This window comes from Megalobrama amblycephala, linkage group LG18 (assembly GCF_018812025.1).
Source record: "Megalobrama amblycephala isolate DHTTF-2021 linkage group LG18, ASM1881202v1, whole genome shotgun sequence".
NCBI classification, from domain to species: domain Eukaryota; kingdom Metazoa; phylum Chordata; class Actinopteri; order Cypriniformes; family Xenocyprididae; genus Megalobrama; species Megalobrama amblycephala.
In genome coordinates this window covers 2,450,393-2,470,645 of record NC_063061.1, presented here as the reverse complement: position 1 = coordinate 2,470,645, position 20,253 = coordinate 2,450,393, and the positions used below count along the sequence as shown (strand labels likewise).

General features: G+C 41.6%; 1 protein-coding gene across 3 annotated transcripts in view; it reads right to left on the bottom strand.

Annotated features, from left to right (window-relative positions):
- Positions 1-20,253, bottom strand: part of LOC125252947 (NLR family CARD domain-containing protein 3-like) — a 97,043-nt gene that overhangs the window by 69,499 nt on the left and 7,291 nt on the right. For all 3 annotated transcript variants that reach the window (XM_048166643.1, XM_048166644.1, XM_048166645.1), the window contains one exon: positions 779-2,572. In XM_048166643.1, the coding sequence (XP_048022600.1) occupies positions 779-2,572 (1,794 nt within the window). The remainder of the gene's footprint in view (positions 1-778; positions 2,573-20,253) is intronic.

Sequence of the window (20,253 nt, the reverse complement as noted above, 5' to 3'; positions counted from 1 at the left end):
AATATAAGTTTATGAGATTTGTAAATTATTACATTCCTTTTTTATTCACAATTTGTACAGTGTCCCAACTTTTTTGGAATCAGGTTTGTATTATAAAAACCCATGTACTTATCTTAGATGATTTTTGAAGCACGCTGTGCTGCTAAGCAATTGCTAACTCATGTATTTAAACATTAAGCACACAAGCTCATTGGCTACTAACCAGGAACCCATCATCTGTGACCTACAGATGATGTGATTATTAGCAGGTTGAGTTAAAGGACCTATTAGCCTGCCTATTAGAGTTTCATACCAGAACTTTGTATTTAACAAGGACCAATCAAGTGTTGGGTATGTGATATGTAACAGCTGTGAAACACTGTATGTATATGATAATAAACTAATAAACACTATATCCAGCCTTCAATAAAACATTGTTATATATATATTTATGAGAATTTTAGAATTATGCTAGGTTCCTGTGACGGATATAGGTTCAGTGTAGGGAAGAGCCATACTATAGTGATTTTGTCAAACATTCTTATATATGATTTTTAAGATGTTGTTCTTGTGGGGTCCTATTAAAAGAGTCAAAGTCAAAGATTCCATATTTTTCGTACTTTGTGGGGTCTTTTGGACACACACACACACACACACACACACACATACATACACACAAACCTCCTCAGCATGTACCAGAAAATCTACCACTTTTGTTGCATTGGTTTGAAAGCACATGATGAAATCATAAATGTGATCATGTTTTATCAGTGTAGTGATTGTTGTCAGTGTGACTTACTGAACTAATCTGGATTCACTAACCACAGGCAGCAGCTTCTGAAGAACTTCATCTGCTGTATTTTGTGCTCCAATAAACTGATTTAGATCAAAATCATCCATCTTCTGCTCTGATGTCAGCAACACATAAACCAGAGCTGACCACTGTGAAGAGGAGAGTTTGGTTTCTCTTATTTTTCCAGATTTTAGATAATGTTGGATCTCCTGCATCAGTGAATCATCACCTAGTTCATTCAGACAGTAGAACAGATTGATGGATCTCTCTGGAGAGTGATTTTCTCTGATCTTCTGTTTGATGTACTGAACTGTTTCCTGTTTGTTGTAGGAGCAGCTTCCTGTCTGTGTCAGTAGTTCTCGTAAGAGAGTCTGATTGGACTCCAATGAGAGACCCAGAAGGAAACGCAGGAAAAGGTCCAGATGTCCATTCTCACTCTGTAAAGCCTCATCCACAGCTCTCTGATGCAGCTCAGATAATGAATATATAAACCAATTTAAAACCTTAGAAAACAGACTTGGTTTGGTGATTTGTTCAAACACATTTATGTTGTCATTTGTAAAGTAAATGTGTGCATATAGAGCTGCTAGATGTTCCTGGATGCTCAGATGAACAAAGCAGAAGACTTTCCCCTGATACAAGCCAAACTCCTCTCTGAAGATCTGAGTGCACAATCCTGAGTATACTAATGCTTCTGTCACATCAATGCCACACTCTCTCAGGTCTTCCTCATAGAAGATCACATTGCCTTTCACAAGCTGCTGATAAGCCAGTTTCCCTAGTTTGAGAATCATGTCTTCATCTTTCACTTTCTTCTCATAGTCCTTCTCATGTTTGATGTTGGTCTGAAGGATCAGGAAGTGTGTGTACATTTGAGTGAGAGTCTTGGGAACCTCTCCTCTCTCTGCTTCACTCAACATCTTCTCTAGAACAGTGGCTGAGATCCAGCAGAACACTGGGATGTGGCACATGATGTGGAGGCTCCTTGATGACTTCAGGTGTGTGATGATCATGTCGGCCAGACTCTGATCACTGATTCTCTTCCTGAAGTATTCCTCCTTCTGTGGCTCACTGAAGCCTCGTACCTCTGTCACTCGATGGACACACTCAGAGGGGATGAGATCAGCTGCTGCTGGTCTGGAGGTGATCCAGATGAGAGCAGAGGGAAACAGATTCCCCTCAATGAGGTTCATCAGCAGCACATCCACTGAGGCTGATTCAGTCACATCACACAACCTCACATCGCTCTGAAAATCCAGAGACAGACGACACTCATCCAGACCATCAAAGATGAACAATGCTTTATATTCTTCACTGGATATTTCCATTTCTTTTGTTTCAGGGAAAAAGACATGAAGAAGATCTGAAAGACTGAGTGTTTTGTCTTTCATAAAGTTGAGCTCTCTGAAAGGAAGTGGAAATATGAGCTGGACATCCTGATTCTCTTTCCCTTCAGCCCAGTCCACAATGAACTTCTGCACAGAGACTGTTTTTCCAATGCCAGCCACTCCCTTTGTCAGCACAGTTCTGATGGGTTTGTTTTGTCTAGGTAAAGGTCTAAAGATGTCTTTGCATTTGATTGGTTTGTCCTCTGTTGCTGGTCTCCTGAATTTTGTCTCAATCTGTCTCACCTCATGCTCATTATTGATTTCTCCACTTTCACTCTCTGTGATGTAGAGCTCTGTGTAGATCTCATTCAGGAGTGTTGGGTTTCCCTGCTTTGCTGTTCCTTCATACAGACACTGAAACTTCTTCAGCAGATTTGACTTGACTCTGTTTTGGACCAGTTGAGAGTCATGACTGAAAGATTAAAATAATACATTACAACATGAATTAAAATGTGAAAGTTCTATTAAAAGTAATTTATTCATTTGGCTAGTGTGACTACAGCGAGTTGGTATAAATTGTCCCACTAGCTGCCTTTGCTATGTTTAAACGTTTCACTTGAAACAGGGCTCACAACAGAATGAGACTCTGCTTGTGCTTGAATAAAGTGTCCTGTCTCCCTCCATTATGACTCGCACACACCAGGGTCGAAAATTATTGGGGCTTGGGGAAAAAATGCCACCGAAATAACAATTCTCCAAGAATTCAAGATATATAGGAAAAAAATATACTTGCATGAGTATTTGTTTTTAATATTTACAGTAGCCTATTTATAGCCTATGTTTATAATTCAGGATATAGAATGCCGTTTTCACGAACATCAGCACTATTGAAAACGTGAAGCCTACTGATTTTATAACAGAGCGGTGCTAAAAATATATATGGTGTCTGAAAGTTGTGTGTAAATGTGAGCCCAATGTCCTCCTGGTACTGAATATCTATAGCATGAGTTCATTCTTTTATTTTGTGTGCTTTATTCACAGAAATGACGTGCAGCTGATACATACTTTTTAGCATACACATAATGATACACTCTTTTTGCATGCATACGATATGAAATACACACACCCAACAATTTTTTACCCAACAGGTAAATTTTGCGTACCAGATGCACATAAAAGATTACTTTTGCATATAAAGAGCACACCAAATAAACATATGAACTCATGCTATAGATTGTGTTGGAGACTGCAGTGTTTGATCAACTTTTTCCTCTTTTGATGTTATTTCTAATGAGAAATCACTACTGTAGCAATTAAATATTTGCTTATTTATCACCAAAGCTTACTCTTTTTGTTGTAAATTATTAAACTGTGCAAAGAAACACTGCCTGTAAATTCATTGCCTGAAAGGGCAGCAAGAGAACAAGTCACTTTCAGATGCAGTCACAATTGCTTTGTTCCTGAATGAATCAGCTGTTTTGAAGTGATTTTTGACTGCAAGAAAGATTGTCTGCACTTGCCCAGATGTCAATTGAACATGATGTTATAGATCACTTGATAATAAGGATAAACTTGCCAGAGTTTTTTCAGCACTCCGTCATTGGAAACGTCTCAGGTTACGCATGTAACCATATTTCCCTGAGAGGGGAAAAAGACGCTGCTTTGGGGAATCCCTTCAGTGTAAGCGCTCCTGAAGACATGTACAACTAGTCCAATCGTGAATGGTGCAACGTCATTCCATGACGTATACCGGCGGAACAAGGAAGCTATAAAAGAGCTGTCAAACACAGCTGTTTGAGCTACTGATCTGAAGCAAGTGGCATGCAGGAAGTATGGCAAGGGGACGCAGCGTCTCGTTCCCCTCTCAGGGAACCATGGTTACATACGTAACCTGAGACGTTCCCTTTTGAGGGAACTCGTGCTGCATCGCCATGGCAACGCTTTGGGGAACGAATACCTGCGTCGCCCTACTGACAAAATGCCTGTCCTGATGTGAAGCAGAAATGGCACAAACTAGGACATAAGCAATTGGAAACCAGGCGTGACCGGTAGATCCAAACTATAGAATCTAATGAAGGTGTGTGGGGAAGACCAACACGCCGCATCACAAATATCTTGGAGGGAGGCCCCCGACCATCGTGCACATGACAATGCCATACTTCGAGTGGAATGGGCCCTAAGAGGCAGAGGTGAAGGCAACCCGCGCACCTCATATGCCTTGGATATGGCCTCTACAATCCACCTGCTGATGGTAGGTTTAGTAGTAGCCGGGCAACCCTTCTTTGGTGGCCCGAAGCATACTAACAACTGATCTGATTTTCTCCAATGAGAAGTCTTTCTGACATAGCACTGGAGGGCTCTGACTGGACAGATCAAATGCAGCCTCTCGCATTCAGCTGACGTTGGAGGAGGATGAAAGGCCTGGAGGACTGTGGACCTTGCCACATTAGTGGGTACCTTAGGTACGTAACCCGGTCTAGGATGCAGGATAGCTTTGATGCCACCAGGGGCAAACTCCAAGCAAGATGGAGCCACAGAGAGAGCTTGTAAGTCCCCAACTCTTCTAAGAAACGTAATAGCCAACAAAAATGTCAACTTAAGTGTGACAAATTTGTCAGATGCTGTGTCCAATGGCTCGAAGGGTGCCAAGGATAACCCTTTTAGAACAACAGTCAGGTCCCAGGAGGGAATTCTGACCTGAGCTGTAGGCCTCATCCTCAAAGCTCCAAGGAGGAAACGAGTTATTAGATGGTGTCTCCTTAGGGATGTACCATCTAAAAGTGTGTGGAAGGCAGATATAGCCACCACATACGCCTTCAGAGTAGATGGTGTAAGACCAGCCGAAAAGTGGTCCTGGAGGAATTCCAGCACTGAAGCCACCGGGCAGTTAACTGGGTCAAGTTGACTCCTCCTGCATCATATAGAAAATACTCTCCACTTGAGAGTATACAGTTTCCTCGTGGAGGGAGTTCTAGAGTTAAGTATGGTCTCTACCACCTCAGCAGAGAGACCCTCATTTATGAGCTGGTCCCCCTCAGGGGCCAGACCCAGAGTTTCCAAATCTCTGGCCAGGGGTGAAATATTGAGTCAGGAGATCTCTCCTGACCGGAATCTCCCATGGGAGACCGCCGAGGAGAGCAATTATGTCCGAGAACCACACTTGGGCCGGCCAGCAGGTGGCTACCATCAGCAGTCTGACCCCATCCTGCTGAACTCTCTCTAGAACTCCCGGGAGCAGAGCGGTACCATAGTGTCCAGCCACAGGGGGGCTGGATGAACAAGGGAGAACCACAGAGGACAGTGTTAAGTTCTTTTGGCTTGCGAAGAGATCCACACACGCCCATCCAAACTTTTTCCAAATGAGCTGCACCGTCTCGGGGTGCAATCTCCACTCCCCGGGCCTTTACATTGCCCTCAGAGAGAGCAATTTTCCCTGAGACCAAAGGAGGATCTGATGCACCAGCTTGCACAAGAGGCGCGACCTCAGACCTCCCTGGTGATTTATATAGGCAACCACTGCCATATTGTCTGTCCTGACTAGGACATGGTTGCCTCTGAGGTCTGGTAGAAAATGCCAGAAGGCTAGCCAAATTGCTAGCATCTCCTGGCAATTTATGTGCCATGAAAGATGCTTTTCGCTCCACAGACCGGCCTTCCATGACCGCCCCCCACCCTATGTTGGATGCGTCTGTCGAAATTATCTTGTGATGACAGGACGCCCCCAACACAGGGCCCTGAGACAGGAACCAGTGTTTCTTCCATATGACCAAGGAATGAAGGCATCTGCGCGTTACCTTGATCATACGAAATGGGTTGCCCCTTGGGGAAAACCCTCTGGTTCTGAGCCACCACTGTAGGGGTCTCATGTACAACAGGCCAAAAGGTATCACATTGGACGCTGCTGCCATGAGCCCTAACAGTCTCTGAAACAGTTTTACAGTGATGAGCTGGCCTAGCTTGATTCTGGACACCATCACCAGAACCGACTCGATATGTGCAAGAGACAAATGTGCCCGCATCGTAACCGAGTCCCATATTACTGCTAGATACCCCGTCTTCTGTACGGGAGTTAGCATGCTCTTTTTCGCTTTCAGCCTCAGCCCCAGGCGTTTCATATGGTTGAGCACAACAACTCGATGCTGTGCTGCCAGCTCTTGAGACTGAGCTAATACCAGCCAGTCGTCTATATATTTGAGCACCCGAATTCCCTGAAGTCTGAGGGGTGCTAAAGCAGCATCCATATGCCCCCGAAAGTGAACCTCAATAACTTCCTGTGTTCCGGAAGGATGGAAATGTGGAAGTACGCGTCCTTAAGTCTATCGTGACAAACCAGTCCTCAGACCTGATTAGACTCATGATGAGAGGCAACGTCAGCATCTTGAACCGAAATCTCCTCCTTCGGTTGAGCTGACCAAGATCTATAAAAAGGACGTAATCCTCCATCTTTCTTTGGAACTATAAAATACCCGCTGTAGAACCCGGTGTTTCTCTCTGGGGAGGAAACGATATCTATGGCCCTCTTTGCCAGTAGAGACTGAACCTCCTCCTTCATCACTTGTGCCTGCTCGGGGCCCACCACCGTGTTCAAAATTCCGTTGAACCTGGGTGGGGGAGACCCGAACTGAAGTCTGTAGCCCTTGCGAATGATGCGAGTGACCCAGCTTGACACATTGGCTACATTTTCCCATGCTGAAAGGAAATTCACTAAGGGTACCAGCCTCTCGGGGCTGGCCCCAGCCACACTCGATGGAGGAGGTTTGGTACCCTGAAGCGCATCTGCGGCAGGGTTCAACCGATTTAATTTTTCTACAGACCTCTCTATTGAGAGCGAACCCCCCAGTGTCACAAGATTGTGTGAACACTGAGTTATGGGTTCGTTGAAAATCGTTGTGCCCCGAAGCGCCGAGGGCGGCGGGGTTAACAAATCAATTTCCTGAGGGCTCCACAGAGGAGCAGCTGTAATGAGCTCCTTCCCTGGAGGGGGCACCCTCAGATGCCTGACATGATCGTCAGGACCTCTTTCCCGAAGCCCGTCTAGAGATAATGACGTTCCTCAGATCTGTCTTATCCCTTTGGGGCTTCGGTTGAGAGTGTTGCTTCTGTGCCTTAGGTTTTGCAGGGGGCGCTCGGGAGGCAACACTCTCCTTCTGTGCCTGCCGGTATGAAGAGCTTGGCGTATATGGGCAGGGCTGCTCTTTGGCTGCTGCCCCCTGGGATTTGGCTTTCAGCGGGATGAACCTCTGAAATGCTGCCGCCTGTTTTTTCGACTCCTGAAATCTCAACAAACGTAAAAACGGCGTCGCCAAAGAGACCAGATGGCGAGGAAGGGCATCAAGGAAGAAAGTTCTATCCCTCTCCTTAATGCCCGAGAGATGCAACCAGAGGTGCCTCTCCATTGCCACTGAAGCTGTCATGGAGCGACAGATGGCATGAGCTGTCTCCTTTGTGGATAATAAAGAGAGATAAATCAGTGGCCCAACGGAGCTCTTTAATATCGTTGGGCCGCACCTCCTCAGCCTCATCCAATTACCTCAGCAGATCGGCCTGATAAGCTTGCCTGACCTGCTGCCATATACGCCTTGATGAACATGAATCCATTTTCCAAACCGTGTTTTTGTCTTATCCTGAATCATTATGGTACACTTATAATAAGTGTTTATATTCGGACTATTTCAGACCAGACTGCAGAGTATCACAGTAACTGTGTGACTCGCCATAGACATACACGGAGAAAGACACGTGCAGTTCTGTTTATTAACCGCTAGAGGGCGAAAAATCGCAGACAGCAGCTTTAAAAACACTGAATGAAACATGTCATCATTAATTTCAAAAATATTGTAATTAATTCATTTAAATTAATACATATTTTTTTTAATAGGCTAATTTAACATATTACACATTTCTAAATAGACTGATTTATAAAATTATTAGTTGTTTAATCTTTTGTTTTAAATTAATGTTTAATTTAATGTTTTGGTCCATGATACTGGCTAATAATATTTGGCTAATATTAAATATGGTTTTTGATAAATCGTTCAGTGGGGTTTGACCTGTGAGATGCAGTTACAAATAAGCTTATTAAAATAAAAACCATTCCAAGCCATTTCTAAGATATGGACTACATTTTGATTAATATTATTAAATATTATTAAATTGTAAACAAATTACATATCCATTTGTATCAAAAGAATTCCATTGTCAGTTCACTCTCAGCCAATAAAATTCCACAATGCATTTTCATGGATCAGTCGTCTCTTCTGATTGGTTGATAACTTTTGACAGCGTTTAATCCAGAAGCAAATTAATTTCTAGTGCAAGTGCACGGAGAGATTCGCAAGCGCACAGGACACAGTTTGAGCGCGCACATGCAATATCTGACCGAGAGGAGAGGCAGTTCATAAGAGAGCACTGTATATTTGAGAGCGTGCATCCAGTTTTGTGCGAGAGCAAAGGAAATCCGCACGCGAGCGGAGAGATTTGCGCTCCAGCATTACATTGATGTGCTCTCGCGTCACAATAATGTGCTCTCGATATTTGATAGTAATATAACGCCATACTGTCACGGGTGTTTTAGTTTTGTTTACACAGTTATGTTTTCATGTCTTTTATTTTGTAGTTGATTCTTGTTGCTTGTTTGTGTCTTGCTTCCCTTGATCCTCTTGTTCTCCCTTAGTCCATGTGTCATGTTCTGATTGGTTGTTTCTTGGTCATGTGGTTTTCAGTCATGTTCTGTCATTGGTTCTTATGTTCCTTGTGTCACTTCCCCATTGGTTGTCTCAGTCATGTGTTCATTCAGTTCTTGTATTTATAGCCCTCATGTTCCATTGTTATCTTGTCTAGCTTCTTTTTTTTTTTATGTAACCCGTTGTTGGTGAGTGTCTGGATCGTTATAAGTCAAGTCACGTCTTTGTTTATGTTCCTGTTCCTGTTTGTATCTTGGATTTATGTTATTAAAAACACTTGGGTTCTACCTACGCTCGCCTCCAGTGGACTTCCATCCTACGTTACACATACACACATCCAAATTTTCTCCAACTGATCAAAACAAACAACATGAAAATAAACATGAAATATTTGCAAATCAGCAACGTTTTGATAACAAAAAAAATAAAACACCTGAGGAAGATCATTTTGATCAAAAGCAGTTTTATTTTTGAAATTAAGTAAAATGCTTAAACAGATTTTTCATGATTATTATCTGTCTGTCTAAACCAAAATACTGTACCTCAGATCAGTTGATGTGTGGCGTCCCTTAAATGTTAATGTGTCAATAGACGAGCTTCTCTTCTTGGTCACACAGCTGGGGCCTGATGTATAAACGTTGCGTACGCACAAAATGGGCATAGAAATATGCGTACGCATTTTTCCACGCACATATCGGGATTTATAAAAAATAAACTTGGCGTAAATAAGTGCGCACCGTAAGGATGCTCTTGACCGTGCGTACGCACTCTTTTAGAAGAGTATGTGTTTTGGCGACACTAACTGGCCCAAATAGCAATAACTATTTAAAATGAAAAACTTCTAAATTATCCTATTACATCACCCAATAAATCAAATTGCATCAACCTGAATTATCATTATCAGCATTCTTAACCAGGTGCAAATACTTTGAATTTACTAATTTTTTTTTTTAATGAATGGGCTATAAAAAGGTATGTGCGTATATAACATATCATCATAATGGATGCTCCCCCACAGGGGAGACAAAAGTGATATGAATTGAGATAATAGATGTGCTACTTTCGATCACTTTTCCAGTGACACGCTGTTTTAATGACAGCGAGGAGCGCTGGGAGCACAATAATTCCTCTTTAAACCACACTGCAGATGTTATGACAAAATATTTTTTCGAGAATGACGATCAGTGATGCACACTTAACTTAGATACTTTGGAAGACACTGCTGGATTCGGTGGTCGAACGGTCCGTTGTCCAGTTTGAATAGGTCCAATAATATCTTACTGTACAACCGCAGCTGCAGGAGGTGTTGATGTCGTGTGAAGGATCTTCAAATAATTACCATTTGAAGTATATCATTTGAGGAAAACGGTAAGATTTGCATGTTTTCTTTTAAAAATACTTTGTCAGTGACGCGCCGTTTCAGACAATTGTATTTACACTGCAATAAATAAGTGCCTATAAATAATAGCCTATAAACTTCCTAAAAGATATGTTCACCTTATCAGCAAAACTGCATAAATTTGATTTGAATTGTTTAAAACTATTCAAATACTATCTGGCCAGTGGAAATGAATGAATCATCTCTATTCTAAAACCTTTATCTGAAGTATTTTATACAATTTTGTTTTTATGGATATTCTGATATATTTATTCTAAAACAAAGAGGATATTGGATTATCTTTATCAACATAATGTGTGGCACAAATTGCATTTATAGTCCATATCTAATATTTTCCAATGTCTTGTACCTTTGACGGTGTTAACCGTGGATGTCACGTGGATGGGAATATGTATGGAAATGATATGCAGATGAGGTTATGCATAGTAAAACTAGGCGTCGTAAGCTCCATATATGGTGATTTCGGGGAGGAGACAGGGTGGAGATGCACGTACGCACAATCTTCCGCTGACTGGGATTTATAAAGGGATTTGTGCGCAGGATCTGCCGTACGCATGGTTTTATAAATCAGATTTTTTTTTGTGCGTACGCAGAATTTAGCTTTTGTGCGTACGTACACTTTTAGGATGAAATCTACGCAAAGTTTTATAAATGAGGCCCCTGGACTTCAGTGAGTTTGATCTCTTCACATGGAATTGACTTTAATAGAAGAGACAATAGAATAGAGATATTAGAATATGGACAGTTATTTATATACTTGATTTTACATGTAGCCAAAATAGCACAAACACATTAAAGAGTAGGGCTGGGCGATATATTGCATGTGATTGTCACGCGCATTTCGTCAGTAAAGCCGGTTCCCTGATTACCGCTAAATCGCCATCACCTGCTTTCAAATGGAGCGGCATTTAATAGACAGAGCCGTAGTTCACTGACAAGCCATGCAATATCGCGTTCATATCGCAGATGAATCGCCTTCGTATTAGAGGTAAAAAATTATATAAATAATGTTCGGTTTCTTGCACAAACCGATCGTTTCGTGTCTTAGGACATCAATGTGCTGCCATGAGCCGCAGGGTTTAATTTGGATTTGTCTAAGCATATTTTTTGACTCTTATAAATTGTGTTACCATTTACTCGCATTATAAGACTGACAGACAGCCACGGTAGGAGTTAAAAATCATCATTTGTGTTCTACTGATGAAACAACATCTTGGATGCACTGGGGGTAAGCAGATAAACATCAAATTTTCATTTTTGGGTGAACTATCCCTTTAAACAGACATTTAGAAAATGTCTTTAAGATGTTTAGGATTTAATCATAATGCCTTTAAGATGTTTAGGATTTATATTTTAAAACCACTTTATAAAGAAGTTTATCAGATGTTTGTACAACAGATGCTTTTCAGATGAAGTCGTCTTTAATGAAAATATGGAGATGTTTGTGTTCTTAAAGGGTTAGTTCACCCAAAAATGAAAATGATGTCATTAATGACTCACCCTCATGTCGTTCCACACCCGTAAGACCTTCATTCATCTTCAGAACACAGTTTAAGATATTTTAGATTTAGTCCGAGAGCTTTCTGTCCCTCCATTGAAAGTGTAGGTACGGTCTACTGTCCATGTCCAGAAAGGTAATAAAAACATCATCAAAGTAGTCCATGTGACATCAGTGGGTTAGTTAGAATTTGTTGAAGCATCTAAAATACATTTTGGTCCAAAAATAACAAAAACTATGACTTTATTCAGCATTGTCTTCTCTTCCGGGTCTGTGTATATCCACAGTGACGCTGCTGCTTCTTCTTCTTCTACGGCAGTTGGCATCCAGCTTATTGGTGCATTACCACCCCCTTCTGCTCCGGACAGTGATGCTGATGACGTGTTATGTAGTGCGCCCGAGCTTCGTTTACAGTCTGAGGGAGACGCACGCTGTATTCAAGCTATTCTATATTGTTTGTATTTTGGTATTGCTATATTTTTTTAAATGGTGCGTAAGTGTGCATGTCGCGGATGTCCTAATCGCGTCAGTGTCCGGAGCAGAAGGGGGCGGTAATGCACCAATAAGCTGGATGCCAACCGCCGTAGAAGAAGAAGAAGCGTCACTGTGGATATATACAGACCCGGAAGAAAAGACAATGCTGAATAAAGTCGTATTTTTTGTTATTTTTGGACCAAAATGTATTTTAGATGCTTCAAAAACTTCTAACTAACCCACTGATGTCACATGGACTACTTTGATGATGTTTTTATTACCTTTCTGGACATGGACAGTGCACCGTACCTACACTTTCAATGGAGGGACAGAAAGCTGTCGGACTAAATCTAAAATATCTTAAACTGTGTTCTGAAGATGAACGAAGGTCTTACGGGTTTGGAACGACATGAGGCTGAGTCATTAATGACATAAATTTTATTTTTGGGTGAACTAACCCTTTAACCCTTAAATGCATACCTCGGGTCTTTAGTGACCCGGGACATCATTCACTACCCTCCTCCTCATTCATTTTTTAAAGTTAGACATCAACATTCTTGGTATTCCTCAATCAATTCATTATAAAAAAGATAACAAGAAAAAAATCATAAAATTATAAAAGAATGCCTATTTTTGTATTCATTTTTTGTAAAAATTGTATAGGGTCGCTAACGACCCGAGCTGTGTATGAGTGTACGTATATTTTTTCTTCACAACAATAATTGAATCTTAGATGACAGAATAAGTGCATTTCACCTTTATTCCACAAGGTGGCAATGTCTGATACACAATGCTGAAGTGACGACTCATTCAGACAGAAAACGAAATAATAAGAAAAACATGAAATGGCTCAGCGATTTACTGCAGAGCAAGTACTGAACGCATCAAATATGACTGTAACTGTCACTGGATGGATCTGGTGAAGCTGTTGGTGATCGAAATATTGATTTTGAAGATGTTGAAAATTATATAGTTTTGAGAATATGTTTGAGATTGCGAATGGGCTCATATTCGTGACCTCAACCATAAAACTAGCCCATTATTTGCTGAATTTACTGGGAAATGAGTTCTGACGAGGACAGAGATGATAGCATATAACATCTGCTCAAACGGAGCCCTTTCAAGCTCCAAAAGGTAACAAAATATGATTTATTTTATTCTTCTGTAATTGTTACTCTAATATCAGAGGAGTTTTATATTATCACGACAGGTAGAGATCCTTCCGTGTTAGATATTGATCCGGGTCGATAAAGACCCGAATATGTAAGAATGATTGGCGAAACAGTCATGCATTTAAGGGTTAATGGGAGAAAAACATCACAGAGAATCTTGTCTTCCCAAGAGAAGCTTCAGAAATGTTAACATTACAGAAGGATAATGTCACCCATTTATCTGTCCATCTGTCTGACAAAATGTTGTACCTCAGATCAGCTGATGTGTGTTTTCCCTTTAATTTTAGGACATTTAGTATATGTATCTATTCCATAGTCTGGTCATGGACACACAGCTGGACTCCAGTGAGGAGGTAGACTAATCAGGACAATTTTTGGCATTTTTTAATGGATCAGCATCGGCCAATTAGGCTGATTAATAGGCAGGCACATCTGCAAGCAGCTAAATGTTGTTGTGGAACACGTGACGCTGCCTCGTGCGGCAAGCAGATTGCCATTCCGCAGGCATAAAGGCCAGGGTATACTTTATATTCCGCATTCCGCTCATTTGAGCGTGTGAGCCTTTCAAAGTACACTCCATTGGCCATGAGTGCAGAAAACACGTTTGGCATCTAGTGGGCTGTTTTCAGGTGCTTAAAGGTGCCCTAGAACTTTTTTTAAAAAGATGTAATATAAGTCTAAGGTGTCCCCTGAATGTGTCTGAGAAGTTTCAGCTCAAAATACCCCATAGATTTTTTTTTATTAATTTTTTTAACTGCCTATTTTGGGACATAATTAGAAATGAGCCGATTCAGGGTGTGTGGCCCTTTAAATCTCGTGCTCCACACCCCAAGAGCTCACGCTAATGTAACCCTCAAAATGGATCTTTATTAAGTGTTCGTCATGCAGCATGTCTAATCGCGTAAGTACAGTGTTTATTTTGATGTTTACATTGATTCTGAATGAGTTTGAGGCTATGCTCCGTGGCTAACGGCTAATGCTACACTGCTGGAGATTTATAAAGAATGAAGTTGTTTATGAATTATACAGACTGCAAGTGTTGAAATGAAAATAACGACGGCTCTCTTGTCTCCGTGAATACAGTAAGAAACGATGGTAACTTTAACCACATTTATCAGTACATTAGCAACATGCTAACGAAATATTTAGAAAGACAATTTACAAATATCACAAAAAATATCATGTTATCATGAATCATGTCAGTTATTATTGCTCCATCTGCCATTTTTTGCTATTGTTCTTGCTTGCTTACCTAGTCTGATGATTCAGCTGTGCACAGACCCAGATGTTCTGCCCTTGTCTAATGCCTTGAACATGAGCTGGCATATGCAAATATTGGGGGCGTACATATTAATGATCCCGACTGTTACGTAACAGTCTGTGTTATGTTGAGATTCGCCTGTTCTTCAGAGGTCTTTTAAACAAATGAGATTTATATTAGAAGGTGGAAACAATGGAGTTTGAGAATCACTGTATGTCATTTCTATGTACTGAACACTTGTTATTTAACTATGCCGAGGTAAATTCAATTTTTGAATCTAGGGCACCTTTAAGTCACTCGCACATCGCTGCTGTACGTGGACGGGGTGTGCGAGGCTTCAACCAGCTGTAGTTTAGGCTACAGGTAGGCATGGGTACCAAAACCCAGCGGCTAAATCATTTTAGCATGCATTGTATAGATAAGCTCTGACGTTATCAATTCTGTTTCTGTACGTTACTAGAGAATTTCCCTTCCTCTGAGGCTGCGTTGCTCCACACCCACACATACAGCAGACAATGTCAGAGACAGAAGTTGCTATCTCTAATCTCTATGCCCCGTTGAAAAATAAGTTACAATATGCAGTATGGGAATACTTTAGATATAGAAAATCAAACGCGGGGCTGTCCTCGAGTGTAGATATCCAAAAACAATGCGGACGCAAAGTAGGCCTACCTGCAAAAGGAGGAAACACATCAAACATGTTGACCTATATTCGAGAACACCATCCGTGTAGATGCAGGTATGTTCCGTTTATGATGTGCGTGATGGAGAGGGAATCCCGGAATCCAGTCATGAAAATGGAATGTACAGTATAACGCAGCGATGTCAGGTAAACGCGCAGGTAAACGAAAGCAGAGCTGTACAATAAATCAAATTGCGACATCGTCTAGGTGTGGTCTGTGAATATTAAAGCGCAAAAAGACTCAGGGGCGGTTTCTTCATTAGGGCAATAGGGCGACGCACCACCAAAGTGAGAAGGGGATGGATTTTTCAATTACATTCAACCACAGAGTTACGCTAGCTGTCATTGCTAGGCTGTTTGTTCTGCCTCTGGATACACACTCGAGTCAGCGTCGAGTCACACTCTGTGGAGTACCGCCTCTTTTTGGGCGTTTCAGTCTGGCGGAGATTTGCCCCGAGTGCTCCCATAGACTTCCATTCAAAGAACTTTTTTTTCGAACTGCAGGCACTGCAATGCATTCTCTATGGGTTCCGGAAGGGCTCGCACTAACGTGCTTTCGTCATCATACGTAACCTTAACTTGTGCAGCGATTGGTGGAAACAAACATACCTCTATTAATAATTTTTTTTTTAAGCTGAAGTGACATTTAATAATTTCCTCAGTGCATAATTTACATTTCACAGACATATTCTCCATCTGTAAAAGTTTGAAAGTCGAGAAAATATTTCTATTTGGCAGTCAGGCATGGACGAGCCTTCAGCAAGCACAAACTTCCGTGAATGAGCGCCGCTGCGCGCCGAACAGACGGAATTCAATCTGAGTAAAATACATTTTGCTCAAAATATTTGTTGAAAATTTGTTTTTGTTGGCGAACATAATTATGACATATGTAGAATTTCGAACCTACAACTAAGTGTATTTGTACGATAGCAGTAACTGTGTAAAGTGACTATTCTAGGGTAATCAAAATAATAATAATTATTAGTCTGTTCTTTTGTTTTTATTTATTTTCATTTTTAGTTTAGTGTATTTAATTTCTGCTTCAAAAAACATTTTGTTTTTAGATTGTAAAGGTAAAATTTTAGAATGTAGCCTAGGCCTAATGTGATTTGACCCCTTTTTTTGCACATAATTTACAGCATACTACACAGTTACATTCATGTTTGTTTTTATAGCCTTCAATATGAACATTGTTTCTAGGACAATATTGGGCAGGATCTTAAATAAAAAAAAAAAAATTAATTAAATACAGAGATTTTTTTTTAAATCTCAGCCCTATGGCATGCTTTAAATACTGAATTTTCATTGTTTTAGATAGATACATTATTATATCACTTGTTAAATGGATATTTAACAATTAGCCTATTCATTCCTGCATTTCTAAATTGTTTTTTTTTTTTTTTGCGCCCCCCCAAATATTTTTTGCTCCAGCCGCCACTGAAAAGACTGCTGTATAAATATATCTGTTTGTTTTGCGTGTCTGCCTGTGTGAATGAGTGGCGCTGTTTCGTGTACTACATACTTAAGTATGCGCAACGCTCTTATTGTTTTTTCAGTGTTTGCCGTCTCGTTATCCGAGGCTACGTGTACACTAATCCGTATATATATTTGAAAACCGAGTTTTCGTCTAAAAACGCTCCGCATCCACACTGTCATTTTCAAACGTTTTCCAAAAGTTGCTCATCCACACTGAAACGTATGAAAACGCTTACATCCCCCTACTGCGCATGAGTAAAGCTTCGACCTGCGTCATTTCCGCTAGGCGTTTATTTACTTTCCAGCTCTTTGAAACTTTGCGGCAATGTCAAGGAAAGGCACTGAGTTTTTTTAAATGGACCGACAGTGATGTGGAGTTGTTGCTGCGAGTAACACAGGAGTATAAAGTGGCCAAAGCAAGCGAGAATGTAGACTGGGAGACGTGTCTTGGCTGAATTGGTCATATGACTGGATCACATGACTAAAAATGCGTTATCGTATTCAAAAGCCTCCGTTTTCACAGTCCACACTACGACGTGAAGACGGCGTTTTCAAATTTATCCGCTTTGGAGAGCGTTTTCCAAAAGCTAAGTTTTCGTTGACTTAAAACGCCGTCTGAGTGTGGATGGAAGGCCAAAACAGAGAGAAAAATATATGTTTTCAAATGAAAACGTATTAGTGTGGACATGGCCTGAGGACATGAACACAAACATATCCACGGTTGCTCTGAGATAGCGCTTAATGAGCATTTCATCATTTTATTTGAGAAAAACCATTGTCAAATACACTGAAACTCAAAGCTCTTCACTACATCCCGTCAAAATAAAAGACCGGTTTTAACTCGAAGAAATTGACTGAAATTTATTATGATTGTTAAATAGAATGTACTTCTCAAAATAATAATAAAAAAAGTTAATTTAATTTCCATCATTTTTGATAATATTTGTATTAAAAGATAAAAGCCAGAAGAATTGTCAAAGCAGAATTTCTGAATTTTAATTATTAATAAAAGTTGTTCAATTTCTAATCCATAATCATTTATTAAATGTATTTGATTATTTTTGATTATTGAAATCTGAATAGAGAAAACAAACATTTTAATTAATTTATCGGTCATTTTAATTGATGATATAAATAATAATTGATTGTTTAATACCGTATACCGTGATACTGTGAAACCGTGATATTTACTCAGACGGTTATCATACCGTGGAAATCTCATACTGTTACAACCCCTAATTCACACACAGCTTCAACTAACAATGGCAGGAGAAAACAGACTGTTTCAAAACCATAATTACGTTGTAGCCTACTAGAATTGATGCAGAACATGATAAGTGCAACAAGTCATTGAGGCATTGGGCAGCATATCATGTATGCGGGTTATTTCTGTTTTTCTGTTGCTCATTTAATGTTTTTTTCTTTATTAAGTAATGCTGTGGATGGCATAACATTTGCGACGGAAAGTTACTTGACATTCATGGGGAATAAAGCGCCAGTTGTGAAATGTCAGTCGCCTCCATGAAGTCTGTCTGGTATCAATAACTCAAGCTAAGTGAGCTAAGTTAACCCTATCTGCTCCGTACACAATGTGTTACAGCAGGAATTGTCTAGGATATGTATGTAACCCCTGTTCCCTGAAGGAGGGAACGGAGACGTTATGTCAGAACAGACTGATGAATGGGGTCTTGCCTGAGAGCCCAATCACCTTTGAGTGTTAACAAAACAAGCCAATGGTATGCTGAGTACTTTGGTCTGCAATATTTGCATAGCAAACTCCGCCTACACAGTCTGGGTATATAAGGAGCAGCGCGAGCAACTCGCATTCAAGTCTTCGCTGAGGAGCCGAGCCAACGACCCGACATTTCAGTGGAACAGCAACTGTGGTAAAGGAACATAACATCTCTGTTCCCTCCTTCAGGGAACGAATGTTACATACATAACCTAGACGTTCCCTTTCGGTCGGTCACGTTCAAAGTTATGTCAGAACAGACTGACAAATGGGGTCCCTTGTAAAACGCCACAATAGCTGAGTTCCAGTGACCTGTATAAGTGATAGCACCCTGTCGTGAGGCCCAGCACCAGCGAACAACTACACTAAATACAGAATACACCCAACCGGAATATGCTAACAAGACGCCTACTCAAGGAGGTCTTACAAGGACATATCAACCAGCATAACGGTGATAGGAAGAATTCTGAGGTATGCAGCCAGCAGGGTGGAAGACATATGCACCCGAAAGGGACTTACTGTGGAAGCACATGTGGGATTACCCAGAGAGGGGAATCACAACACATGGAGGCACCTAATCTAACACAGGAGCTGACCGATAGGGCATGCACAAAAGTGTAGACATCAACAGTGCTGGAGGAACCCAGGGTTCTCACCTGTGGAGAGAACCCTGTCCGTAGAGTGGAATGGTGCAGCAAGCAATGACACCGAGCAGGTCCTACTACTGGCCCGAAGAGGCAAGTACCCGAGAGGACACACGAAGATTATAGAATCTCGCAAATGTGTTAGGTGTCGCCCAGCCCGCAGCTCTACAGATGTCTGTTAGCGAGGCACCATGCGCCAGTGCCCAGGAGGAAGCCACACTCTGAGTAGAATGGGCTCTCAGTATCAAATAGAATGGGCTCTCACGGCAGGGCTGGGTTTGCCTCCTCCGGGGGCAGAGCTTGCAAGTTCACCACCTGATCTCTGAAAGGAGTGGTAGGAACTTTGGGCACAGAGTTGCCCGGCCCGAATTTCAGGCACACTTCATCAACTGAAAAATTGATGAAGTCATTGTCACATTATGCGTGTGCAGTGTCACAACACTGCACATGCATGCAGTCCGGCAGTGCGTTCCAGGGGCAGTGTGTCTGCAGCTGTTATGGTGTTGGTTGTAGCAGAGACGAAGCATAAACAAACTTCTACAAAACTGGGTATTTATTACAACGAAGGAGAGAAACAACCTAAACACACTTATGCTAACAATAGAACAGACAAGGAGTGCAGGGAGTGAGTCCATTATAAAGGGTGTGCAGATGATGAAGTCCAGGTGCAGGTGATGAGTGATGATGGGGTGATGATGAGGAAGTGAGTGCATGTGTGGAAACACCGAGGATGATGGGAAATGGAGTCCAGGAATGAAGGGAACTGTGACATTACCTCCCACTCCCGGTAGGCGGGGCCTTGTGCCGGAGATGGAACAACTGGGGAGGGGGGGTAGGCGCCCTGGAGACCTTTACGCAGGTGCAGAGAGAGGTGCAGACAGGTACTGAGGTCTCCAGGGTGGGTCTAGGAGTTCAGGCAACCATGGCGGGTTAGAGGCCATGGGCGGCCATGGTGGGTTTGGAGCCTTGGATGGCCATGGCGGGTCTGGAGCCTTGGATAGCCATGGCAATACCGGAGACCCACCCATGAGTTCCCCACCCATGGGTACATGCCCCCCCCCCCTTTCTTGGGGGATTCAGTGGTGGCAGGAAGGGACTTGTGTGCTGGAAAGTGTTGGTGGACTAGAGCGGG